At 49.5% G+C, this 27,582-nt stretch overlaps 1 protein-coding gene across 2 annotated transcripts in view; it reads left to right on the top strand.

Moving 5' to 3' along the window:
* The window catches only part of ESRRB (estrogen related receptor beta), a 156,850-nt gene that overhangs the window by 58,920 nt on the left and 70,348 nt on the right, over positions 1-27,582 (top strand). Inside the window, exon 1 of one of the 2 annotated variants that reach the window (XM_084792495.1) lies at positions 7,662-8,004. The exons of the other annotated variant lie outside the window; for it this stretch is intronic. Coding sequence (XP_084648621.1) covers positions 7,955-8,004 — 50 coding nt within the window. The 5' untranslated portion in view covers positions 7,662-7,954. Of the gene's footprint in view, positions 1-7,661; positions 8,005-27,582 lie in introns of those variants that run through there. 2 annotated transcript variants of the gene reach the window in all.

Genomic DNA, 27,582 nt, shown 5'->3' with positions numbered 1-27,582 from the left:
ATCTCTCTGTGTAGCCCTGCCTGTCCTGGACACAGTCTGTAGACCAGGCTGGCCTCCACCTCACAGAGATCCACCTGCCTCTGCCTTTGCCTCCCCAGGAGCTAGGATTACAGGCGTGAGCCACTGCGCCCAACTGATGGCCATTATTTATCTACGGGAACGTCTTCATTTTTGTTTCTATATTCCGTATAAACTAAGGTCCTATTTGTGCTTGCTGACATGATGGTCTGATCCCATCTGCCCATGATACACCACCAGCTATGGGAGACTCTACTACCCATTGCCTGGTTGCCCACTCAGGAGCCACCTATACTCTTTTTTTGTTTTGTTTTGTTTTGTTTTGTTTCGAGACAAGGTTTCTCTGTGTCACCTTGGCTGTCCTAGACTAGCTTTGTAGACAAGGCTGGTCTCGAACTCACAGCGATCCACTTGCCTCTGCCTCCTGAGTGCTGGATTAAAGGCGTGCGCCATCACTGCCCGGCCTCCACCTATACTTCTTTAACAGGAGTGAATACCTTTGTTTTAAACATTCACATCCTCTAGAAAACCAAGCCTCTCCCGTGAGCCAGCACATTTTAAGGCAGTCATGCGGGTGGGGTGGGGAGGTGGGGGGTGCTATTTCTCCTTTGACAGTGATTGGTTGGGGGTGACCATGTGACTGAATTCTACCTCGGAGCATACTGCTGTCGGAGCATGTGCTTGTTGTAATCTAGGCACTAAAACCGTGGGGACAGGAGAATAGTTCCAGACCAGCGGGGCTACATAGCAAGACCGTGTCTCAAAATGACAAGGGCTGAAAGTGTAGAGATCCACCTGCCTCTGCCTCCCGCGTGCTGGGATTAAAGGGGCAGCAGTGGCTCACACTTGTAATTCCAGCACTCTGGAGCAGGATTGTCCCAGCTTGAAGATCAAGGGATCAACCTGGTCTACATAGCTATGTCCACCGGTCGGTGGTGGCACGCACCTTTAACCCTAGCACTCAGGAGGCAGAGGCAGGCGGATCTTTGTGAGGACAGAAAGGTCTACGTAGTGCATTCCAGGACACCCAAAGCTACACAGAGAAACCCTGTCTCAAAAGAAAAAAAAAAAAAAGATAAATTATACCAACTACATAATCCAAGCCAGCCAGAACTATGCAGTAAGGTCTTGTCTAAAACAAACAAGAAACTAGAAACAAAAGAAAAGAAAAGAAACCCTACTTCAAATCAATCCACAAAGCGAGGCAAAAAGGACAGGAACTGGGGAACCTTTGGAGACAGCTGCAGGTGAGAGGAAGCAGGGACCAGGCAATCTGAGACCCAAACATCTGTCCTTCAGTAGGCCACAGAGCCCACTCCTCCTTGTCCCGAGTTTTGTTCCCACCCCTGTCTCTCTGGGGTTCTCATGCCCTCCAGAATGCTGCTGACGCCTGTTTCCTCCCAGTCCTTCCCATGTCACCCTGGCAGTTGTCTTTCAAAGCAGGTCCCGGGGGCTGAGTATAAACCTCACCCTTGCCTTCAGTCAGCAGGTGTAAACAGGAATTACTGCTGCTCCCTGCTCTGCTGGGCCCGCTGGAATTACCCCAAAGCCGTGTTTATCATGCCATTGAACCTTGCGCCCGTGTTTAATGTGCTATCTACGCTGACCCCAGGTGTCTCTCTGCTCCGCTGCTCTCCCCGCAGCCGCCATCCTACAGTCTGTGGCTCGGAGGGGTCATCCCTGACAAGTGTATTACCGGTGTTTATCCATATTAAATCTTGGATCAGTGACTGGCTTTTTACCCATCTTTCTAAACTCACTTTGGTTCTCCCGCAGCCTCGCTTTCGGCCTTGTCTTTTCCTCCTAAGTCGGGAATCTATTGTGGCCTCGGGTTTCCGGTTGCTTATGAAGAGTAAGGATGCTGCGGATGGCCCTGCTGCAAAGCTCCAGCCTTCATCTGGAGTTGCTACTGACCCATTCAGAATCGCATCATTCCGAGCAGTGGGGGAGCTCGCCGAGGGGATCGGTTTAATTACATCATACATCTGTAAAGGCAGTGGTGGGCCTGACTTTGCTCCTTTAAGAGCTCTATTGAAAGCTATCATCTTCATCATGGCTTGCATAGGTGTAGCGCGTTCCACTTCACAGAACCTTTCCATTTGATTTTTTTTTTCTCCCCTAAAGCCTGGAAGCCGTCACTCTATATCACTTTCCATAAACCATTCTGTGAGCGCAAAAGTAAAATGTGGTTTATTTAGCTGCATTATTAGGAAAGCAAAACAAGGCAGCCGGTCCCTGGTTAACCGTGGGTATTTTGTTGTTTTGCGTTTTCATTTTGTCTTGTTGATTTGTTTTACTCACAAAATTCACAATCCTCTTGCCTCAGTTGGCCTCTTGCTGGAAGTGCAAGGGCATGCTCGAATGTCTCCAATTTTTATTTTTATTTTTATTTTTCATGGTATGGAGCACTGGCCCGGAGCTCACTATCCCGGTTTTGAATCTGGTGTCAGTGCTGAGACAGGCTCATCCAACAGGAATTTTCTTCTCACTTGCTAATAACATCTCTGTGTTGGAATTAATTTCCCCCAAAGTTTCATGTATTTTATGTTTTCTCTAAACTAGTGATGCTTGAGACTAAAAATGTAACTGGGGGAAGTGTGTGTGTGTGTGTGTGTGTGTGTGTGTGTGTGTGTGTGTGTGTGTGTGTTGACCTAGGGCAAAGGCACCTGCCCCCAAGCCTGGGCTCTACCACTTGGTAAAGGGCAAAAATTGACTCCTATGACTTGTCCTCTGACCTCCACACATGTCCCATAGCTCACATGTATGCACACACACACACATGCACGTGCTCACTCGCTCTCCGTTAGAAAAACAAATGTAAATGCAGTCTAATCTGTAATTTTGAAAGCACGTTTTCCATTTTCTTTGTGGCCAGAGAATTTTGGCAATAGGACATTCGTAGTTCAACTATCATTGGTTGAGAAGTCTTTCCTTTACCAATAAGACTGGAGATGAATTGCTTATATTATCATTTCGAGTCAAGTATGTTTTATGCTTAAATTGATACCAGAGTCACAAGAAAATGGATGATAAATTAATATGTGACACAGACAGAAATAAGGTCAAGTTTCTTTGTTATATGAAAAAAAACCCACAATGCACTGTAATGGAAAATATTTAATTAGATCATTCACCCAGTCAATAACTCGTTCTTCAGGGTCTCTTAGCTACCAGGTACTAAGGCACAGTTTTCTTTCTTGTTTCTCCTCCTCTTCCTCACTTCTCTTTCTCCTCTCCCTTTGTGTCACACTGGCATTTCTTTTCCTCCCCTGGAATTTTGTCAATCATGTCATCAGAGCCATGATGCCCCATGATTCTCCTGACAATAGGGAGGGAGGGAGGGAGAGAGGAAGGAAGGAAGGAAGGAAGATCTTTGTTTCCCAATTTTCCTGGTCCTTCAATCTCACTACTGGCTTCAGTTGTCTTCTGCACAGGATCTACAGGAGGAACAGATCTGTGTGCTAAGCAGGCAGCTGTATTGGGGAGTATGAGACCTTTGGGGTGTGTGATGAAGGGGCAGGTAACAGAGTTTCAAAACATCTGCACAGTTTTCCAAGCCCCCTGGTATGGATTTCAGATCGCTGTATTAGTCAAGAGCCCTAGCATCTATCCACCCAAGATGCCTCCCTTCAGAGTTCCTGGTGTTATGGTGGCAGTGCTAACAGAACACAAGCTTTCTAGCCCCAATAATGGCCTATTAGAGCTTCAGGAAAAGCCGTCATATTTCTGTAGCATTTATCTGTCAGCAGGAGACTATTACAGAGCACAAACTCACATTGTATTAGTGTTATCAGTTCCTTATGATCCTTGGCAAGAGTGCCAGCCAATGGGCTGGCGGTCTGCTGGGCCCCATTGGAAGATATAACTCCATACCCAGATTCGAGCATGTGAGAAGGCAGGAGGTCTGCAGAGGTATGTGGCTGGGGACATTCCTCCAGCCTGGAGCTCACGACACGCTGTCGGCAGAGATGCTCAGGCTAAGGTCACCGTCTTGGTCAGGCCTGCCTTAGTCACTATGGACTGCCAATGGATGCCCTCCCAGGCATCCCCCCACCTCCCCCAGCCCTCACCGTGGGCTGGAGCAGAATCAGATTTGGTTTATGATCCAAACAATTCCATGGAGTCAGCCTCCTCTGCCCGGATTGGTGGTAAGCAGTGTGTCCACACGTTGGGTGCTTCCCAATGGCCTTCTTCTCACCAGCATCCTTGACTTCAGGAGATGTGGGAATGGATGGGGAGTGGCATAACCAAACTATGAACTCTCACATCTGCTTAATGACAAGAGGGTAACCTCTCTAAAACTGTCTGGTGGGTCTTATTTGGTGATGAGGTCATCAAGTCCTGGGGTGGGGGGAAGGGAGACACCAAACTGGGTCTATCAGTTCTGTTGAGTTTGGTAGCTTAAGAGACACAAACAATTTTCTCTAGTGGTTGGTCCTAGAGCATGTGGAAAGGGGAAATTAGAAAAATTGAGAGACGTTTCTTTTGTTTTGTTTTGTTTTGTTTTGTTTGTCTTGTCTTTCAAGACAGGGTTTCTCTGTGTAGCCTTGGCTGTCCTGGACTCACTTTGTAGACCAGGCTGCCCTCTGCCTCCCGAGTGCTGGGACTAAAGGCGTGTCCCACCACACCCCCACACTTGCTCTTTTTCCTCTCCCAAGGGAAGCATGGGGTTTTCAAAGCAGAGTAAGCTGTGTCGAATGACCATAGCTGTAGACAGTCTGTCACCTGCTTAGGTCAGGACAGCAGGTCATGAAATTGGCCCCCACTAACTAGCAATTCCTTTTGCCCTCCCAAGGAGCCCATCGTGATGTTAAGAGGTAAACAAGGATGCCCATGCTACTGACCTCATAACTTCTGAGAAAGAACTCGCCTTTGGGGAGGGAGATGGCAGGGACAGGAGAGAGGCCTGTCTCCAAACCTTAAGAAGTGGTTCAGCCGGGTGTAGTGGCGCATGCCTTTAATCCCAGCACTCGGGAGGCAGAGGCAGGCAGATCGCAGTGAGTTCGAGTCCAGCCTGGTCTACAGAGCGACTCCAGGACAGCCAAGGCTATGCAGAGAAACCCTGTTTCAAAAAACCTTAAAAAAAAAAAAAAAAAAGGAGTGGTTCAAGCAGAACTTCAGGCCCAGGCTGGCTGGCATGCTTTGCCTATATTTGTTGTGTGACCTGGGGAAGGGCATCTCAGCACACAGGGAAGTGTACAAATCTCTCCATTTATCAAGCGTGATGGGAGTTCTAAATGCAGGTGCTTCTCAGCTCAGGATGGGGTTACATCCCCCCACCAACCTATCATGAGTGGAAACAAGCCTACGTTGGAAAGGCATCGAACATCCCCAGCCTAGTGAACCTCACAGCATAACTACATAGCACGCTGTGGGGAGTTCCTGTTCCAGGCTGAGTAAAGGCCTTAGCTGTTGCTGCTGCCTGGCACATCAAGGCAGTATGGCACACATCTGTATTCTGGGAAAATGATTTTTAAAATTGTTTTTCCAAAGGGTCTTGCTGGGTAATCTTTGTCTGTCAGCTGCTCCGCACCAGACACTGCTGGGTACTGGATGCTGGGATTCTACAGTGAACAACACAGACACAGTCTCTCCTCTCTTGGGGGTTCCTACCTAGTAAGGAGGGTCACATCAACACTCACCCGATTGCTAACTGCACCATGCCACTAGAAGCAATGTGGATGGCAGAAGATTCAGGTGCTGCCCAGGAGGGAGAGAAAGGTCTTCTAGATGTCAGGGACAGTGGAGGGGCACAGGGAGACTCACAGAATCCTGTCATGTGACAATGGCCATATAGGCCAAGGACCAGGCTTCATTCCTTACTTCAACAGGAGTCATTAGCTGCAATTTGCACAGCGCTGTGCTTGAAGAATGGACTGGGGAGGAAAAAAAAATTCAGAGAAGCCAGTCACTGAGGCCTTCACAAGAGATGGGAGTTGAGCCATGCATGGTGGCGCATGCCTTTAATCCCAGCACTCGGGAGGCAGAGGCAGGTGGATCACTGTGAGTTCAAGGCCAGGCTGGTCCACAAAGTGAGTCCAGGACAACCAAGGCTACACACAGCGAAAACCTGTCTCGAAAAAACAAAACAAAAAACCAAGAAAGAGAGAGAGAGAGAGAGAGAGAGAGAGAGAGAGAGAGAGAGAGAGAGAGAGAAAGAGAGAGAGGAGTCATGTAGACACATCAAGCTCAGGGACAACACTTCTGGGTCCGTTTGTCTCTAAAAAGATAACTATTGTTTATTGTTTTTAATGATGCGGGTCTGCAGGGGTGGGTATGGGGGGGGTCTGTTGGTAGAGCAAACATCCTCATCCATCTCTTGATGTTATGCCTCAGGATTGTCTCACACTTCCCTCCATTTCAGCTCATGTGAACAGCATCAGCTGCCCTCCCCAGCACAGACTACTGCATTTACCCAAGTGAAACATCACCCCTGAAGCCAGTGGCCTATCCCCTCAGGTCACTCCAGAGTGGCTAGCCCCTTCTAAGGCCCCCACTACCCTCCCTCCCAGCTTTATCACCAAAACACCCAGCACTGCCTACAGGTACACTCCACTTAGACATGATTTTAGTGATAAAATTATGTGTCCCCCCCCCAAAAAAAACCCCACTGTTCATTGTCTTTTGTAGACTATAATAAGGTAATAGTCTCTCCTGAGGGCTTTTCCTCCCCCTTTTAAATAATTATGTATCCACACCAGCACACATACTGATTTGAGTCATCAAATTGATTATTATCCCTGTAGCAGGCACATCCCCAAGGTGAAAAGCCACACAAGAAGAATTGGGACTTGACTTATGGCTCATTTTGGTACAGTGGCAGCCCATAATATTCTGGTTCATGGAGCGAGAGGCAGACAGGGATGCAGGTGTGTTGATTGCTGGGAATTCAGGTGTGCGTTTCAAAGTGTCAACTTTGTGCCTCAGAAAAGCTGTGCCGGGTTAAGTTGGAGGTTTAAAAGTGCAATTGTGTTTTCCCAAGCAGACAGGGATTTACGCTTGAGGGCTGAGTCCTGGGTCCACTACTGAGATTTGCCAATGGGCAAAACCTGACTTTGTAGTCCAGAGGCATTTTATGGACACACACTCTGCGTCTAGCTACGCGCCAGCGGTTCAGAGCAGACTGGCCCAGGTATTAGGACCAGGAAGGGGAATCTGTCTCTTCTCTGGCTGGCTGCACCTCAGCTGCTGGCCTGACCCTTTGCGCCTTAGCACACTAAATGCGAGCGAATTTTTAAACCACTGGCCGCTTCTTCATGGTGGTGATGGTGCAGAATGTGACTCGTTTTTAGTTTGGAGAACAAACCTGAGAGGGGATTTGCCAAGTCTGTTGGTTCATAGACATGTGTACCAGGTGGGGGGAGGGGTGCGTATGTTAGCCCCCCAACACACAACAGTCCCACCTGGCAGTTGGACTTTTCCCCCTTGCTTTTCAGCTGCAAGAGCAAGAACGCAAGCTTTAGGACTATAAAATCCAGCCTTCCTACTCCACAGGAGGTGCGGACCTTGCTTGTCCGCGGGAGTGTCCTATTCCATTGAAGTCTCTTGGGCTGGTCACCCTCCCCCCACCCCAGCTCGATTCTGTCACTTTAAGTCCAGCCCCTGAGAGATAGCCAATAGGAGCCAAATCATACATCAGTCTCTCAGCCTTAAAGCTACAGTAGGGTTAGTAGGATCCAAGTGTCGGGCGCCCCAGCCTCCTCCCCGGCTTCGCGTCCCCTCTGCCCGGTCTCAGAGCGCGCGGATGAGTGGGAGCGCGGGGTGGCGCGCGGCTCTCAGCCTCCTGCTCCCCCGCCGCCAGCGCGTCCTCCTACTCCGCCTTCTCGCTCTCACCGTTCCCGGCCGGGACTCGCACCTCGCCTGTGCCCTTCACTCGTCTTCCTCGTGATTTCCCCGCCGCCTTTCTCCTCCAGCTGGGAATGCTAAAACGGTACTGATGGACGTGTCGGAACTCTGCATCCCGGACCCCCTCGGCTACCACAACCAGTAGGTGCCTTACTTTTCCGTCTGTCTGTCTGTCTGTCTGTCTTTCTGTCCTTCTGCCCATCCAAGTGTCTCTATGCTGGATGTCGCAGTTCCTCTTCTACACATTCCTGAAGTGGCGGGGACTTCTGAGGGGCACTCCGGACATAGGAGAGGGAAAACCGCACACTTGCTTGGTTTCTCTCGCAGGCTTAAACCCTCCTCTTAACTTTTCCTGCATCCTCTTTCATGAGCCCTTACTTTTAGACAACAGTGGCGCCTTCTCGTTCACTCTGATTTTGCTCCGCGGTGACAAAATATCTCCATTTCCGTGACGGGTAGGCGGAAACCCAGAACAGGTGCGGGAACGTGACTGCAAGGGTGTTCTGTCCCGTCCTAAGAACCTTCCCCATCCGCGCTTTGCTTTCCACCCTAGATACCCAAAATGACTTCAGCCAGGGGCAGAAAATCAAATGTGCTGGGTCCGGCGAGGGGAACTGCAGGCGGCCAGTGTCCCGCGGGCGCCGAGGTCCCAGCGGGACGCGCTGGATGAGGCTGTCCCCAGGAGCTCCTGGGGTGCGGCGGGGCGCAGAGCGGTGCGCTCCGCACGCCTTGCTTGGGGAGCCCGTGGCCCGGCGGGAGTCCGGGTCGCCCGCTCCAAGCTGCGGTGGAGGTGAAGTCAGTTGGAGGTTCGGGGCAGCGTGCCCGGCGCTATTTCCCTGCTGCGGACCGAGCGCCGCCAGAACGTGGGTTAAGCGCGCGACGTGGGTGGCTGCGGCTTTGGCCACCGGACGCAACTCTCCGTAGCTCCGGCGTCTTGGGACAGTTTTCTGAGCGTACTGTGTCGTAAGGGGAGAACTGCCCCGCGCGTCCTGTCTGGGCTATCACTGTTCAACCCGGGCCACCCGCGCTCTCCGAGGTGGCCGTGCCGCCTGCGCAAGCACCTGCCGGGGTTTCCCCTCTGGCGCTCCGCATTCCACCGCGCTTCGGTGGGACTCGGAGCGTTCGGACCCGACCTGCCGGCCTGAAAATGGTCCTCCGCAGGCTTAAAAAATAAAAAGACTCAATAAATAAATAAATAAATAAAAAATAAAAAGACTCAAATGAAAACTCTAGCTTCTGGCGGACAGCTTTCCTAAGTAACTTTGTGCTTTTCTTTCTCACTTCCCCCCCCCCCTTTTTTTTTCTGAAAGAAACTTAGGGAGTCAGGTTTTCTTCCCTACACCACTCATTTCCCCCTCCCCCCAATACCATCCCGCCAAACAACTGGGAAGACAGACAGTTCTAAGATAGAAGCTATGGACCACCTCTGGTTCTGTGAAGTTTCGAACCATCCACCTCGCCTTGCAGACCACTTCTACTGGCCTCCAGGCCCGCAGCACTCGCAGCTGCTGTGTTGATAGCTGAGCTGTCCTGGGCCTCCTGACACTGACCATTTCGCTTCAGGATTTTTCCCCTGGCAAAGAATCCTTTACAGATACCTTGTAGAATTTAAACAGTCAGAAGGAGGTGTTGAGGGAGAGGAAACCGGCCCTTAATTATAATGGATTCTGATTTCCACCAGCTTGAAAAGTGGCTTTTCATTCTTTTTCAAGGTTATGGTGCTCTAAGCTCCTGGGGCTGCGGGTGTGTAGGGGGGGGGTGCTGGGGGGTCCGTCTTGGCTTTCAGGATCCTGTCCAAGAGAGAGCCAAGGGAACCCCGGGGGAAGACCAGGTTGAGGATAGGGACAGCGATGCTGGTTGGACATTTCCTCACATAAAAATTACCAACTACATCAAATATTGGATATTTAAATTATTTAGGTTCTCTTTCTCCGGAGGTGACTTCTTCCCTTGAGCTCGAAATATCTGTGTTTGTCCCTGGCTCAAGTCATCATCAATCAATACGAGAATGTGTGTGTGTGTACGTGGAGGGGCCGGAATGTATGCTTTGATAGTGTTGACCAAGCACGCTGCCGGACAGCCCCAAGGTGAAGAGCTGGGCTCTTCCCAAGCCCCTCAGAAGGCCTGATTTCAGTTTAGGGAGAAATGCTGGGTAAGACGGGACTCTCAGAGGCAACAAACAGGATGGAGCTAAGGTCTGGGAGGTCTGGAGAAGGTGTAAAGCAAAAATTATTTACAAACTAAGCCTGGTGGTGATGTGGACTCTCTACCCTTCTGGCTCTTTTGTTTCTTTTTCCTTTTACAAAATAATATTAACAACAACAATAACAAAAATTGGCCTGCTGTGACTGAGGACTCAGGCAGTCTTGAAATGCTGCTGTGTTTTGTTTTGTTTTAAGCCCAGAACCTTCGAAGCAGCAATTCCAAGCTATAACCAGTAGTCCATATGCAGCTGTTTGCTGAGGCTATGGTTTGCATTTGCCTTGGTACAGAGGTGCGGGGACACAAGGATGGGCATGGTGGGGACAGAGGATGGTATGTAGAGGAGGCAGGTAGCTTTGGGACAGCCTCTAGCAAAGTAACAAAACAGGAGCACTGCACACTTTGGTTTGTTGGAAGGACAGTGGCATGAATGCATTTATCACAGGGTGTGTGTGTGTGTGTGTGTGTGTGTGTGTATGTGATGTGCTCTGTACATACAGTTTTCTCCTCCATGTGGATTCATTGACATTCTCAGACTTGAGAAAGCCCAAGGGCACAAGAAGTGTGTGTTCAGAGGTGGGGTGGGGGGTGGGGTAGCCTGCAACTGTCCTTTTCCCTCCTTACACACAGAGAACATTTGTCACGCTTTCTGTGTCATCACACTGTCCCAGGTGAGAAATGAACACACACACACACACACACACACACACACACACACACACACACACACGTGCACCTTCCTGCCTTTCTGCCCTTCGTTTTCATTTTTTCCATAGTCCATCTTAGGAGGTGACTCCCTCAGCCTTCCTAACCGGCATTGTATGTATATGTAGGGCCTGGCACAGCCAGGGCGACCCTCCTCTCCCGCAAGTTGCCTCTGTGTGAATGAGTTGGAGCCCCGAGGCACAAAACCCAAAGTATGTGTCTGGGGTGGGGTGGGTGTGGGGTTGCCACCTTTTGACAAGGAGGGCCCCCAGCTTTGCTGTTGTTAAGGAAACAAAGAACAAACTGTCCCCGAAGGTAAAATATGTGGGTTCACACATAGGAAAAATGCCACATGGTAATTCAAAGTCAGTGACCTGGAGAAAAACAAAGGGGGAAATTAATTTTTAATGGTACTTTCAAAAATAAATCAGAGTGAAGGAATTAGTCGTGGTTTTCCAGGGGAGGGGCTCCAGAAAAGAACCCTTTTTTTGTGTGTGTTTGCTACTCCTTCGGAGGTGTGCATGTGTGGTAGAGGATGGTGGGATACAGACGGAGTTGTTCAGCCTCAAGGCAATAAATAGAAAAAACATTAGGACAGTGTCACAGGGGCCCAGTCACTGCTAAGGCCCTTCCTGGTTGGTGACAGGCCCTAATATCCTTGGAAATTTCCTCTTGGGGCAGATTATTTTTTACCAATTCCTTTAATCTTAGAAACAGTTTTCTATACTGGCAATGATTACAATATATGAAAAGATAGGGTTTTTTTTTTCCTTTTATTAAGAGCATGCACGAGAGAAACAACTTGATCCCCCAAACAGGAACCTTTTCATTCTATTGATCTGAAGTAATCAATAAATATCCCATTTAGTCGAGAAAAGGGACAGAGGGAGACTTTCGGGGACAGCAGTGTGTGTGAGGGGGTGTCGGTGGAAGCTATGATAGTGTCTTGATGTCACAGGCAGCCCCCTCCCGGAGTACCCTGCCCTCAGTCAGGCCCTCGTAACTCATGTTTCTGTAGCTAGACATTTTTCCACTTTTTTTTTTTAACAGAGCTTAAAGTCATTGAGAAGTTTCTCTCCTTCCTTGGTCCTCTGTGAAATTTCTTGCTTCTCTGTAATTTCCAGGCTGTGGGTAGTACCTGAGAGTGGGGCTGCTGGCAGCCTGCAGGGCACAAGCTTCCGGCCAAACCAGCCAACAGCAACGCAGACCAGAGGAAGGGTGCTAAGGACCTGGCTCCCTAGAACTTAGCTGTAGAACTTTGTCATCTCTACATGGTTAAGCCACAGCCCACATTTAAAGAAGGGTAGATCGTTAGGCCATGCTCTACCTGCTCAAATAAAGCCTGACCTCATCCATACCCTGAATGCGGGAGACCCTCAAAGTGCTCTTCTCGCATACGTAGAAGCTCTGCCTGGCATTAGCCGGCGTGGCTGATGGCCTCTGGGAATGTAGATTCCGGTGACTCCTGACTCAGTGTTACTGCAATGTCCCAGCTTGGCTGGAATGCTCAGCTTCTGGTCTCCTTCTCAGTCTCTGTCACCCCCTCAAGGGTACATGGGGCAAGAGTGGGGCTGTGAGTGCAGGGGCTGCAGACTGTGCTTGAGAAGCTGTGAGGATGGAGCAGAGAGAGATGGGATGCGGCCAAAGCTTGGAAGCACCCTGAATGTCCTGCTGTATGCCCTTGAGAGTCCCTGCTTGTGTATGTGTGTGTGTGTGTGTGTGTATGTGTGTGTGAGTGTACATCTGTGACCCCTGACAGAGCCTCCTTCATGCCCACAGAGTATATCATCTCTGTCCCAGCACACTAATACCTCTGTGAAATGCTTGCAAAGAGGACCGTTCCTTAGAGGTGGGCCTCACAGGCTTCAGCTGGTCCCAGTGTCTCCTGGTGGAACCAGAGTGGCCTGGGGCCGGGTTACATCTGGTTGTCCAATTGGCCCAATGTGGTCTGGTCCCTGTGCAGGGAGGCTGTGGTGCTTATAATTGCAAATGTAATTAGCAGACCAGCCATAGGGGACTGGGATACTCAACTTCTTTGCACATCTCTGTGACCCCTGTGATAGCTGGCCCGGCAGATTAACCCTCGAAAGACCAGCCTGCCTCTTGCCACCAGTGAGGCACACTGACAACAGCAGAGCTGTGCTGGGACCAGAGGCTCTCCAGGCCATTAATGTGTAGGAGAGGTTGGTACTTGGGGATTTTTCTCCCCTAGGGACACTGGGCTAGTGACCCCTCAATTCTTGTCTGCTGAAGCATTTCCTTCCTCGTTTTCCTGGCCTTTGGTTGTATGCTCTTTGGTCCCGTGACTCTGGGAGTCAAGCAAAACTCTCAAAAGAGATCATGATGGCTTCTGCCCAAAGCACCTGGGGATCAGGGGTCAGGGCTTGTATTCACTCCTCTCCTCAGTCTCTTCCACAGTCAGCTTGCAAGAAGTGAATGCTTCCCAGGAGCCTGAGCTCTGCAAGGCTGGGCTGCCTTCCGGCTGTCCTGCTTGGAGATTTGTGGGCAGCCCGTCACTAGAAGTAGAGACCCCAGTTCATCATCCAAAACTAGACACCAAACATCGTAGGAGGGCGGACACAAGCAGCAGCCTTGCCTCTCCTGCCCCCTCCTATGAGCGGAGTGCCTCTCTCTTTTGCCTTTCTGCCTTGGTCAGGATTAAAATCAGAGAGGATCTTAAGGAGATTTTAATGTGTAAGTACTAGGGTAAAGACGTGTCAAGCCTTTTTGTGATGCCTTCAGGAGCTGCTCCCAGCCCTGGGTCACTCTGCTCAGGAGAGCTTTGTGTGTGCATGCGCCGTGGACACTGTATAAAAAGGCTGCCTGGCCGTCCCTTGCCTGAGCTGAGATCAGGCTTGGCGACATTCCAGCAGAAACTCTCACCTTGAAGTTGATCCAGAGTATGGAAGGGATCACAGAGGGACCCTCTGCCTGGTGTTCCTGTGGTACAAAGAATTCTAGTCTTTTCTCAAAGTTTTCAGCCTGGGCTGGACTGGGGCAAACCCGGGGGAGAGAGAGAGAAGGCAGGACTGCCCCTCTAACAGAGGACCACATTCAAAGGAACACTTGAGCACTGGGGCCACTCTGCTCCAGGCCTCCATGTCCTCCACTCTCCCTGGACAGCTACATCATCAAAAGCTGGAGTTTAAGGGGTCAGACGGTTTCTTAAGTCGAGGAAAAAGAATTGTGGCTCATCTGCCCTTTCTGTGTGGGATCTGAGAAGGCGGAAGGGGATGGTTAGCTGAACATCTCAAAGTTAGGATTGTCTCAGAGTGAGTTGAAACTGTGTAAACCTAAAGTGTTTCTGATGGTGAACATTCGTGTGTGAGAGACTGTGTATATGATCTTCATTTTGAAAAAAAAAAGTCTTCATTTTATTGTGTTTTGGTTTTGGTTTAGGTTTTTTTGGTTTTTTGGTTTTTCGAGACAGGGTTTCTCTGTGTAGCCCTGACTGTCCTGGGACTCTTCTTGTAGACCAGGCTGGCCTCGAACTCACAGAGATCTGCCTGTCTCTGCGGATTGAGTGCTGGGATTACAGGCGTGTGCCACTGCGGGCCCTGGCTCATTTTGTTGTGTTTTAAAACCTGTATAGATTTTGATCTTAAAATATAAATTTTCCAGCCAGGTGTGGTGGCTCACACCTTTAATCCCAGCACTGGGGGGGGGGGGGCGCGCAGAGGCAGGTGGATGCATGTGAGTTCGAGGCCAGCTTGGTCTACAAAGCAAGTCCAGGACAGCCAAGGCTACACAGAGAAACCCTGTCTCCAAAACCCAAAATAAATAAATATATAAATTTGCTCTTTTGTTCTTTAAGGTTCCCAAATTTTTTATTCCATGCTGTCATTCAGTTTTGTCCAGGGTGGAGGGTTGTTTTTTGTTTTTTGTTTTTTGTTGTTGTTGTTGTTGTTGTTTTGTTTTTCAATTCCGTGCTGTCGTCAGCACTGCCTGGGATGAAGCCACTTCTGGGATTTGGTTTCTATAAGATGTTATTTTATTCTTCAACATGATCTTATTCAAGGGTCAAAGGGTAGTTGCACAAACTCTATCCGGGTTTTGTTTTTATCATCTGGCTTCAAATGAGATCAATTTTTTTTGTCTAACAGTATAGCATGGGCCTCTCTGGCCAATGACAGCAGCAGCTAGCTGGCTGCCAGCTGACTGACATTTTACTAAAACACAGCACTTAAAACAGAACGAAGGTGACACACCAAAATCATGGTGGGCCACTGCCATCCCAGAGTTTTAGATCTGAAATACAAAGTATTCTTTTCACTTAGCTCTTTAAGTTTCAATTGCGCAAATTAACTGGAGTTCCTACATTGGTTCATAAAATTATCATTGTTTCTGCTAATTCACTTTGTTTGGGCTTCTGGTTTGAGGTTTTTTTTTTTTCTTCACCTGACTGCGTAGATACCTGAAGGGTGGGCATGATGATGCATGCCCGCAATCCCAACTCTTGTGATGGCAGGAGAATCAGGGGTTCAAGGTCATCCTCAGCCGCATGTGAGTTGGAAGCTAGTTTGAACTATATGAGATCTACGGTAAAAGAGAAACAGTAAGATCTATGCTACAAAGAGAATGAGGGTGTGGAAGAAAGACCTGGAAAGTCGGCTTTTGGACATCGCCAGCTTTTCCCTGTGCTCTTGGCTTCGTAAGGGCAGAGAACCAGAACCTGCAGTCCTAAGAGCCCATTCTGGGGAGGGGGGGTGAAGTGGGATGTCCTGGATGACCTCCCCCCCCATATGCCTTACAATGTAGCCTCACCTTCTGTCTTCACTCATCGTCTCTCTCTCTCTCTCTCTCTCTCTCTCTCTCTCTCTCTCTCTCTTTCTCTCCTTTCATTCCAACTCGGTACAGCGTGTCCTTGCCCACCGCCTGCTTCAGTTCCGTGTTCTGGAGAGAGACCGTAGGTGTGTGGGTCTGACTGTGCACGCATGTCTCAGCGCATGCATGCGCGTGTGTTTGAGCTGTCCGTGTGGTGAGCCGGTAAAGGGTGGACGCAGAGTATCCTCAGCCACTGCACTCTGACTCAGCCACCAATCAATCCCTTTATCCGCTGTCGCTCACCTGCTCACCTGTTTTGGTAGGAACAGCAGGAAGAGTGAGGAAAGACCCAGGATTCACATTTCATTCAGGCTGTGGCTGTTACCTGGGGGAACAGGTGACCGAGTGTGAACGGAGGTAGCGGCAAACTCTTCAGTCAGTGTTCAGGTCTTCCCCCCCCCCCCCACCTCACTGCCTGGTCCTGGGTGCCCTCCTATCCTCTTGTTTCTGCTTTCCTAATTGATCTGCAGAGAGCATCGTTAGTAATAAGCCAGCCTTTCAGCGTGCACGGAACAGTATTTAGCCTCTTCCTTTCAGCCTGACTCTTTGTCAGCCATCTCCTGGGTCTGTTGACGCTGCCGTCTGTCTAAACAGTCAGGCTAACAAGCTCTGTCAGAAAGAGCGCTGCTTTTTACGGAAATGATAGCAATAAGGTGGTGGTCGTAATGGCTATAAGAATGGTAATAACTGCTTTTGCCTTCTCCTTCCCCGCCATGCAATTCTGATGACCGGTTTTTATCACGGTGTCCCGATAAGGGGGGAAGAAATTTTGCCTCAGAACATAAATGTATTTGTGGGAATGTAAATAGTCAAAGGCCTCAGGTTTGCATATTTGAACCCACCCAGGAGCAAAACCAGCCCAGTGTCTGGGTATGAGCATGCAGGTAGCAGAGAATCTGGTACTGACCACACATCCCCAACTCCAGAGAAACACAGAAGAGAAGTGTTTCTCGTTAAGGATGGCCGTTCAGTGACTCTGCTACATCAGCAGCCCTGTGTGGTTCCACCTCTCGTGCTGCCATTGGGTGGATCTTTCTGGCTGCGTTCTCAGATGTTTGCAGGCTGGGGGCCTTTGGAACACAAGGGGGTGATGCTCTGACTCGAAGCATCTTCGAGAATGCCATGACGTGAAGAAAGCCAACTCTCTAGCCTCGGTCACTTTACTGCCAGGCTCTTGTCCCAGCTTGCAGGGAGATGACCCCTCCAGGTGCCTCTGAGTTACTCCTGTGTCCGACGATGCTCTGGTTAGGTTCTCTCTCTCTTTGCTTTTTGTGTGTGCCTGTGCACACACTTTGGAAAACAAGACACAGCCCTGTCTCCCTTAATATGTCAAAGATCCTGATGTCTGCATTCTTTTGAACATCTCAGTATCATTAGTACTCAGCTTCTTACCACCCTCCCAAGGAAAATAAAATCGAAGCGTTGGGTTTACGAATTGATTAGTAACAGATTTAGCAAACAAGACATTCCCCTCTGGAGATGCAAGCAAGAGTAGCTGTACGCTTCAGGTCCAAATACGTCTTTCATTTGGCTAGTGAGATATATCTTCTACTTGCAATTGCAATCCTCTTGTTGGACTCAGGTTTTAAAAAATAATTCATGAATGGTAAGAACCCATCGGTCTTGTTGGGTTTAAGAAGGATTAAGAGAAAGTGTGGGTTTTTATTTTATTTTATTTTTTTGTTTTGTTTTGTTTTGTTTTGCTTCCTTCCAGAGATCATTTGGAATCTGTGGGTCACTGAGTGTTCAGGGATTACCTGATCCTGCCTGGCTGCCTTGTAGCAGATGAGCTAGCTGTTCGTTACAGAGAGGTGTAACACTGCGTTCAGCAGGTGCAAGGCCAACTTACTATTGGCTGTTGAAGCGTCCCCTCTGTATGTTCCTCAGTCCCATACTGGTTCCAGAGGCAGTTGGCTGAAGTGAAGACATCGTCCCATGTTACTAGCACATAATGAAACAGCCAACGCAGGGGCACTGCTTGTGTACTGACAATGCAGAATCTTTCTGGTTTCTCTCCTCTCTCCCTTAAGAAGAACTGGAAGCATGCATACCTTGGGCTGGACAGGTGGCTCCGTAGTTAAGAACACTGACTGCTCTTCCAAAGGCCCCGGGTTCAATTCCCAGCACCCACATGGCAGCTCACAACTGTCCGTAACTCCAAGATCTGACACCCTCACACAAGCACGCATGCAGGCAAAACAGCAATGCATATGAAGTAAAAATAAATAATTTATTTTTAATGTGCATACGTTTGGAAGAGCCGTGGAAATGAAATTTATAGATTTCTGTAGGGTTTTGTGTGTTTGTTTTTATTTGTCTGCTTTGAGACAGAGTCTTACTAGTTAGCCTGGAACCTGCGACCAGGCTGGCCTCGAACGCAGGAAGATCCACTTGCCTCTGCCCTCAGAGTGCTGAGATTAAAGGCATGCACCAGCACACGCAGATTTACAGATCTGTGCAGAGATTTTATTCTCCCTTTCTTTCTACAAATAGTATCTACCCCTCCTTAAGCTGCTGTGGTGATCAGACCAAGTCATTGACAAGTGCCAGGCGTTTGGCAGGCGCGCAGTAGGCGTGCCACAAATGTTTAGTGTTAATGAAAGTGGGGTGCCTGGACTGGACTTAGCTAATGTGATCACTGTGGCTTGGATTTCTGTATGTGTAACGCAGGGGATTAGAGAGGGATTACCAGAGCTGGTGGGGAGGATGAATAGAGCGCGTTCCTCTCAATGAGTGTGTGTATTCTCAGCCTCCTGAGTCGCTTGATGCAATGCAGAGCACCCAGTTAAATGCAATTTAAACTTAGATAATTGAGCTTAATTTAAATAAACAATGATTTTTTTTAAAAGTATAAATCTTATGCAATATTTGCTAAATCTTAAATTTGTCTGATTAAGTAACTCATTGTTATATTCTCTCTGTCATTATTGTTGTTGCTTTTGGCAAAGCCCCAAAGAACCGTTATATGTTTAGTGTTTGGGGGACGGTCAGAGGGTGTTGGGAGAAGTTCCCTTTTTTTTCCTTTCAAGTTTTTTTCTTTCTTTTTTTGTTTTTTTGTGTTTTTTTTTGTTTTTTTTTTTGTTTTTGTTTTTGTTTTTTTGTTTTTTTCTTTCTTCGAGACAGTGTCTCTCTTTTGTAGCTTTGGCTGTCCTGGACTTGCTTTATAGACCAGGCTGGCCTCGAACTCACAGCGATCCGCTTGCCTCTGCCTCCTGAGCGCTGGGATTAAAGGCGTGCACTACCACCGTGTGGCCTTTCAAGTTTCTTTTTCCTTTCAATTTATTTATTCACTTAATTTATTTTCCGTGTTTTGTGACATAGCCCAGGTTGGTCTAGAACTCTCTAAGCAGCCAGTGATGGCTTTGAACTACATATCCTCCTGTCTCTATCTTCCAAGAGCTGGAATTTCAGGCATGCACTATTAGACGCCAACCAAATTTCTTTTCTTTTCTTTCTTTCTTTTTTTTTTTTTTTTTGAGACAGGATCTCTCTGTGTTAGCCTTGGCTATCCTGGACTCGCTTTGTAGACCAGGCTGGCCTCGAACTTACAGTGATCCGCCTGCCTCTGCCACCCAAGCGCTGGGATTAAAGGTGTGTGCCACCACGTCTGGCTTTCAAATTATTTTTAATTACACTTTTATTTGTTTATTTTGTATTTCGGAATGTATGTGTATCAGTGTGGGCACGTGTGTGCCATGGTGTCGTGTGGAGGTCAGAGACAACCTGTAAGTACTGATCCTCTCCTTCTGCCTTGTGAGGCTCTGGGGATCAAACTCAGGGCCCTAGGTTTGGCAGCGAGGAGACCCCATTTACCCGAGGAGTCGCCCTTTACCCGCTGAGCCATCTTTCTGGCCCCTCGAAGTATTAAGTGACCGTCTCTAGCATTTTGCCAACATTAACTGGATAGGTTGGTCATAGCCTCTGGGGTTAGTGGGTAGAAGTGAGTTCCGCTCTCCGGATGTGTCAATGGAATCGCGAGTCCATAAGTAAGTCCAGGAGACACATGGCACCCACAGCTGCTGAGTTTTGATTTATGGAAAAGCAAAGGCAAAAATCCTTTTGGGGGACCTGTACTTGTCTGGTGTTCTGCCCTTAAACACGATGGAAAACTGCTACAAGGACCTGACACTCAAGCAATGAGAACAAACCCTTTCTGTTGTCACCCTGGGGAGAACACCGGAACCCAGTTGTATCAGTGTCATATTGGGAGCAGAGGGGACCAGGGATCAAATCTGAACGGGGCCAGCCTGGGAGGAGGGGCGGTGCAGATAAACCAGGACCCGCTAGCAGCAGAATACCCGCGAGCTCCAGCTGCTTGCGCCTCACTCGCGCCTCCCAGAGCTACTACGCACCATTGTTTTACATGGGGTCTCCTCGCTGTCTAAATACCGGGAATAAAAGGGCTCTAGAGCCCCCTACAGGCCCTCTCCGACTCTGCAGCCCAGGGGCGCAAGCCCCGTACTGTTGAGCCTTTTTAAAGCTGAAAGTGGGGGCGCACCGACGCCTCAGAAGCGAGGATGGCAGCTTAGCCTTAGTTTCTTCTGCTCTGTGGTGCAGGCTCTGTAGCACTGCAGCTGCCTCCAGCTGTGGAGTGCCTTCCCCTAGCGCACGAGCGGGCGCGCACCACACACACACACACACGCGCACACACACACACACACTCATGCACTCATGCACGCACGCGCACGCGGGACACACACGCTGCCTCTGCGGCTTGCCTGACCTTCAGACAGGCTGGCAAGTGTTCCAGCCCCACTTATTCAGAGGAATGCCCCCTGGCTGCTGAATATGCAGTAGCATCCCCGCCAAGCTCAGAGCCTGATGGTGGTGCTCAGACCCATGGATGATCTTAATAATAGTAGCAGTCACAATGACCGATATTTACTGGGTGCTTTACTGTGTGACAGCATTTTCCTGAAAATATTTCACAGGTTAACTGGTTGCTTCCTCACAACAGCCCTGGGCAGCTGGATAAATGGAGGCATGAGGATGTCAAGTCACTGTTTGAACCCTTCCCCTCTGCCCTTCCTCAGCCTCCACAGGGGCATTCCGGAGAGAACCCTCTCTTCCGTGCCTTGTGTTTCTCCCTTCTTGTTCTGTTTCACTCTCTCTCTCTCCATCAGCTCCCAAACCGAGGTCTGTGTGTGATGCTGGAAGCTGCCTTGAATCCCGCTTGTACCTCCCAGCAGTGCACAGACCCAGTGCAGCAATGGCATGTCACACCCTGTGCCTCCATCCGGTGTGCCTTCCCTCTCTGGGTCCAGTAGCCCAGGGACTCCCAGCAAGACACTGGAGAGTAACGCCTTTAATCCCAGCACTCGGGAGGCAAAGGCAGGCACATCGCTGTGAGTTCGAGGCCAGCATGGTCTACAAAGCAAGTCCAGGACATCCAAGGCTACACAGAGAAAGCCTGTCTTGAAAAACCAAAAAAAAAAAAAACAAAACAAAACAAAACAAAAAAAACAAAAACAAAAAAAGAAAGAAAGAAAGAAAAAGACACTCAGAGTGTCTTCAGTTCCTTTCGCTCTCTCTTCATGCCCACCAACACCTGAAAACTTACCCAAATGCACGGCTGAGATTTGTTCCCTTCCAGAAGGCCTTTCCTGGTCCTTGAGAGCTTCTTTGTATCCTATGAAACCCTGCCCAGGTGTCTCCTACGCCTCCTCCCATCTCTTACACCCGCCCCACCACCTCCAGGGCGGAATCTCTCACCTTGAAGCTGCCCTCTGGCTCTGGCTTGCAATCCTGGCATAGAGTAAGTGCTTAATAATTGCTGTTTGGGTATGAGAGGGAGATTAGAAGTGAGGAAAGGGCAGCCTCAGAGGCACATGAGGGAGGAGGAGAGCCACCATGCAGACAGTGGTGATCAGGACTGGCTCTGCCATCCACCCCTGCTGCTCAGGCTCAGCGAGGAACCACCTAGCTCCAGGGAAACTGCCCGAGAATACTCACACACATTCTTCTGGGACACAGCTAGTGCTGTGGCTGGAGGGAAACCTAGCTCCAGGGACTGAGCCACCCCCCTCCCCCCCCCCAGGAGAGTTCATTGTTAAATCTTCAGTTGTTTCTTTCTTTTTGAAAGCTGATCGTTAAACACACTCACTCTTGAGCACGAAGTAATATAAATGTGATATTCTTGAGCACGAAGTAATATAAATGTGATATTCAACACATTGTAATAAAACCCTAAGACCGGAATACACAAAGCTCTTCATCCCCTGGGGCTGTGGGATACCTTGCTTCCGACGTGTGAAGCCATCCCTGAGCCCGTCAAGGCACATACAGTACAGTGGCACTTTGTGGTACATCCCTCCTCAGAGTTGTCACACTGATAGTTTGAAATGGGACACCACAGAGACTGGAAAATATCTTTCAGTCAGCGGTGGCCTCCTCTCACTGCTGCTGCATGTGTTCAGCATATGCTACCAACACACTGTGTGGCTTCCTTGCACCCTGCTCTATGGCTCTGGATAAATGCCTTGACCTCTCTGTGCCTCAGATTTCTTACCTGCAGAGAGCCCTCTTGTAGTGCTGGCACAGCTAAAACTCGGTAAGCATAAAAAGCTTAAAGCAGAGACTGGTACACAGCAAGTGCTCAATAAGTGTTCACTTCATCTTATGCTCCTTGCTCTTCTGGACGTGCCCAAATCCCACCACCACAGAAGACTTCCCAGAGAGAGGAATGTGCATTTTATGTCTGGAATCCAAGGTTCATTGCTTCCCCTCCTGCCTCCCAGCAGGAAGCAGAAAATGCTGAGTGTCTCAGGGGAACAGCTCCGGTGGACTAGAGGATTGTGCCCCAGGAGGGCCTGTGAGGCTTTGAGGTCAGGGCTGCAACAGATTGGGGACCGGAGAAGCAGCACAGCTGAGGTCGGGGAAGAGTAGAGCTGACGTCAAGCATAGCCAACCCACATGAGCAAGGAAGGCCGGCAGGTGGCCGTTGGCACACTGAAGCCCTGGGAAAGAGACTCCTGTCCACCCTGTGAGTGTGGGATGCCAAAGCTGTGTCCCAGCAGGCAGAGGATTCCCCTGGTATTGGGAACAGAAGACAGGCCTCAGGCCAGCCCAAGGGAAGCACACGCATGCGCAGTGAGTGTCCTGGGCTGGACCATGTTGACTATGTTGTTGTTCCTCAGGATGTTCAGTGAAAGATCAAGTCTCTCAGAGCTACAGTCACTCAGTCAGCAGAGGCCAAGTGGGCAAGGGACCTAAAGGGCCATTTGCTCTGCAAGTCACTCCCAGACAGTCCTTTCCCGGTTCAGCCCAGCCCACCCTCAGTCGTAAGCTAACTTGGAGCCTGTGGACTCCCAGCGGTGGTTACAGCTGCCTCTATACACAGGCCTGAAGGTATATCTTGCTGCTTGAGGTGATCTCATTTTGTTTTTTAGCTCTGGACTCATAGACCAGTGCCCTCAGAAGTGACTATGTATAGAACAGGCAGCCTTGAAAAGTCTTTCCCTGAGCAACTCTGGGGCCTGCCTAGGTCTGAATTATCTGTGACTCAAAGCACAGGGCAATGATGATACTTTTTTTTTTTTTGAACCCCGAGGCAAGGTTTGCCTTGTAGCCCTGGCTGTCCTGGACTTGCTTTGTAGACCAGGCTGGCCTTGAACTCACAGCAATCCACCTGCCTCTGCCTCCTAAATGCTGGGATTAAAGGCCTGCACTACCACTGCCCGGTGGGATATGATACATTTGAGGCTATTTTGTTAGGCTGAGCTTCTCGTGATCTGCCATATAGCTGTCCCGGTTGTTCACTGACCATGAGGGCTAGTTTCAAAGGGTGGGTGAGACCAGAGGCTGGATTTTCCTCAATCATGAGGCACATATAACAGGGACAAGAGGGGACGTGAGTGTCTGAGGACTTTAGGGTGTAGAGAGGCGAGGAACTGGGGCTTGTTCATTTGATGAGAGCAGCCCCATCACTAATGTGTGCCCTGTGGGATCCCTATGTTTGTGTCTATGGGGAATTACCCTCCCCGCCGTCTAAATTCAAAGTTTGGTAATTCTTCTGAGTGTTTTCTGTTTTTGTGCTAGCTAATGCTATTGTCAAACTACTGGGGGGTGGGGCAGGGGAAGAGCACCCTGTCTTGCTCTTTTGCTAAGAATCCCAGTGCTTAGAGGTAAGAACCAATGCTGGGGCCCTGAGTTGGGCTTTCCCTGCCTAGCAGGTATTGGGATCCTCAGGCTCTTTGGTCTTTGTGAGCAGGTTTGTGGGGGCACACATGCACTCTATGAGGGTGCTGGAGGGGAGGGAACCACTGTGTCAGAATTTGCTCTTAAGGTGTTTGTTTGTTTTTCAAGACAGGGTTTCTCTGTGTAGCCTTGGCTGTCCTGGACTCACTTTTGTAGACCATGCTGTCCCCGAACTCACAGAGATTCACCTGCCTCTGCCTCCTGAGTGCTAGGATCACAGGTGTGTGCCCAGCTGCTCTTAGGTTTTGACAGCACCTCTAAGTGGGAAACCTTGCCCTGCTTTACAGAGGACAGAGGAGGAAGGACTTACCCAGCTGGCACAAGAATCCACTAGAATCAGGTCCCAAACCAAGCCACTTTTGTTTTGTTTTGTTATTTTGAGACAGGGTTTCTCTGTGTAGCCTTGGCTGTCCTGTTTTCACTTTGTAGACCAGGCTGGCCTTGAATTTATAGCAATCCGCTTGTCTCTGCCTCCCAAGTGCTAGGATTAAAGACGTGTGACCAAGCCATTTATTGCAAAAACTCTGAAGCCCACAGGCCTGGAAGCCACCATGTTTATCTCATCGCATGGTGGTCCAGCATGAGCCAGCCCTCCCTCATATGCTTTCTGCATGTGCACAAACTGCCCAGGAAGGGAACAATCAACCCGTGAGAGCTGTGGCATCTGCAAGTGCCAGGAAGGATGGAGGAAGAGGAAAACATAGCCCCTGTCTCTTGTCCTGAAGCGACAAGGAGACAGGTCTTTGAGGCTCATATTTAGTGCCATGGGAGGCCTCTGTGAAGACACGTGGCACTATTTTATGACATACGCACATTACCCAAACCATCTGTATTTCAATGAAAATATTAGCTGGATGTGGGTGGCACACACCTTTAATCCCAGCACTCAGGAGGCAGAAGCAGGCGGATCTCTTTGAGTGCAAGGCCAGCCAGCCTGGTCTACAAAGCAAGTCCAGGACAGCCAGGGCTACACAGAGAAACCCTGTATGGAAAACAAAAACAACAGCAACAACAAAAAATATTAAGGCAATCAAAGCAGTTCCATCAGACAGGGTTCCCTGAAAACAGGAGACTGGTCTTTGAGACTCTAAGATGTGACAGGGGTGAGCAGCTACAGAGGACTGAATCTCCAAAGCCTTTCATGTTTCCCAGACACCTGCAAGCCATGGACACCCTAGCATGCTAAGGCACCTGGCCAGGCAAGGGAGAAAATTTCAGATTCTGCTCCTCTGCTATCTCTGTCCTGGCCACATGGACCAGCCTGAGTCTGTGCCTGTGATGGGTGGGACAGAGACAGAGAGAAACAGAGAAACAGTGGTCCTACAAGATAGCCCTACAGAGAACTCAGGAGATGCAGAATGATTCTTCAGAAAAGAAAGCCCTGCAAGTGTGGGACCAGGAGCTGCCTCACAACAAGCACTGGGATGTTGGTTATCCTTGTCATCATCAGGAGGAGAGAAGAACCTCGCAAAAAAGATCTGGGGTGGCAGAGGCTAAATAACAGGGACAGAAAGACTGGGAGACAGGAAAAGCCCAGAATGGGAGCAAATGTGGCTGCGTTCTCCTGCTGCCTCACTGTGGTCTTCAGCGCCTCAACCCTAAGGCCGGTGCAGCTACACTGGCGCTGCTCCACTACCCTCCTGCTGACAACTGTCAGGGTGCATCCCAGCTACTATAGCCATGTCCAAGCTCTCGAGCTAACTTAGCCATCCTTACTCGGAGGTGGCCTCTGGGACTTTGTGTATAAGACGTCTGCCTGAGAAGGAAGGTTGTAGGAGGCAGGGAGGAGAGTCATGACCCCAGCATAGAGATGTCCTCATGGGAGGAGATGTCCTCATTGGAAGCATAGGGATGGAATGGGGAAACGGCAGCCTAGGGTCATAATAATACTACTTTTAAAAAGCAATGTAGTAGGGCCGGGTGTGGTGGCGCACGCCTTTAATCCCAGCACTCGGGAGGCATAGGCAGGGGGATGGCTGTGCGTTCGAGGCCAACCTAGTCTACAAAGTGAGTTCAGGACAGAGAAACCCTGTCTCGAAAAACCAAAAAAAAAAAAAAAAAAAGCAATAAAGTCAAAGATCTTTAAGCTCTAAAATGACAGATAGGAGCTTTGGAAAGTTTGAAGGACCTGTGGGGAATGGGTTTAGGAGTCCTGATACTGAGATTTTTGCTTTTTGCTTTCCTTATGATCACGCGTAAATATTCTTCAATGAAAGCAATAATTTATAAGTTAATGAAGCAAGGTAGATAAAAAGCCAGCAGGCAGGCAAGCCCTCTTGAGAGAAAAGCAAAGTCACAAAGATCCTGTTCCAACAGAGAGCCCAAGCTCTGGAGCCTGCAGAAGCTCCGCCCGTGGTCGCTCCACTGCTCTCTCTGCTCACCAGGTTGGTCCCTCTGCTTGGTGCCATGACGCAGCCTGGTGGCATGGGAGCTGAATCCAAGGCTTGCCGCCTTGGTGCGGGGACGTTGTCAGTGGATGGATACAGTGACTGGCTCGGCCTGATTGGTGAGGGCTGGCCACCCTGCCAGGCTCTTGCCGTGCCTCAGAGAGCCTGGCCAGGCCATAGAAGCTGGCAAGGGACAGCAGATCACCTGCCTCAAGATGCCATTAATCTTGTGTCTCTGTGGGCTCTTGTCGTCCTATGCCAGCCTCCCTGGCACCAACTGTGGCAGGAAAGGACATGAGTGAACCCCTGGGCTCATCTCCATGATAGGACAGGACCCTGGAGAAGACCATCTGCCTTTGTGTGTGTGTGTCTTCTGACACCAGTTCCCCAGGTCAGGCGACATGAAGGAGAGGCCTGCCTGATGAAATCTCATTGCTTTTCCCTTGGCAAGACCTCGGTGCTCAAGGTCATGGCTATATAGACATCTGCAGAGCCACCTGTGGGTCCCCCAAGGAGAAATAACTGAACAAACAGCTCTTCCTGTGCTCTTTATCCTGTAGAACACCCTCTTCCTTCGGGTAGATGGGGACTGTTGAGTAGACTCACTTAAGCCCCATGGCGCCTAGTCTCACCATCTCACTGCTGATCTTTGAAATGTGGGCAGTACCTCCTTAGCCGGCCTGTGGTCATTGGAAAACTGGCTCTGGAACCCTGGGAGTCAGCACAGGTTTTTACATTTTACTCTGTCCCAGGCACCTGTAGCACTCTCTCCTACTCTCGACTGTACACATACGCTTTCCTTATGGAGAAGAGGCGGGTTGAGAGATGGAGTAGTGGCCCCAACGGCACAGAGCTGATGAAACTCACAGCAAGGTTGGGACTGAAGAGATGGCTCCGGTGGTTAAGAATGCTTGCCGCATCCAGGCGGTGGTGGCGCATGCCTTTAATCCCAGCACTCGTGAGTTCGAGGCCGGCCTGATGTATAAAGCGAGTCCAGGATAGCCAAGGCTAACACAGAGAGACCCTGTCTCAAAAAAAAAACCAAACCAAACCAAAGAATGCTTGCCGTTCTGCTAGAGGATCTGAGTTGTGCTCTAAGCATTAGTGTGTAGCAGTTCACAACTGCCTGCTCAACTCTGGCTTCAAAGGATCTAATGCCCTCTTCTGACACACAGAGTAAAAATAGTGCTCTAATTTTTTTTTTTTTAATTCAAAGCAAGAGCCTAAACCCAGGTCCACCTCTGTGGTCTGCCATGCTAGGTGCACCTGTGGATGACCAATGACTCTTTGTTCCCTGCCCGCCCCCATTTTTTTTATTGTAGGGTGCATATGCCTCCGTCCATATGTTTAGAGAACAGCTTTTGGGAGTTCTCTCCTTCCCTCGTGTGGGTCCCAGGGCTGCAGC

This window comes from Acomys minous (assembly GCF_964271855.1).
Source record: "Acomys minous genome assembly, chromosome: 8".
NCBI lineage: Eukaryota > Metazoa > Chordata > Mammalia > Rodentia > Muridae > Acomys > Acomys minous.
Note: the sequence above shows the minus strand (reverse complement) of the source record. Positions and strands in the feature narration are given on the sequence as shown.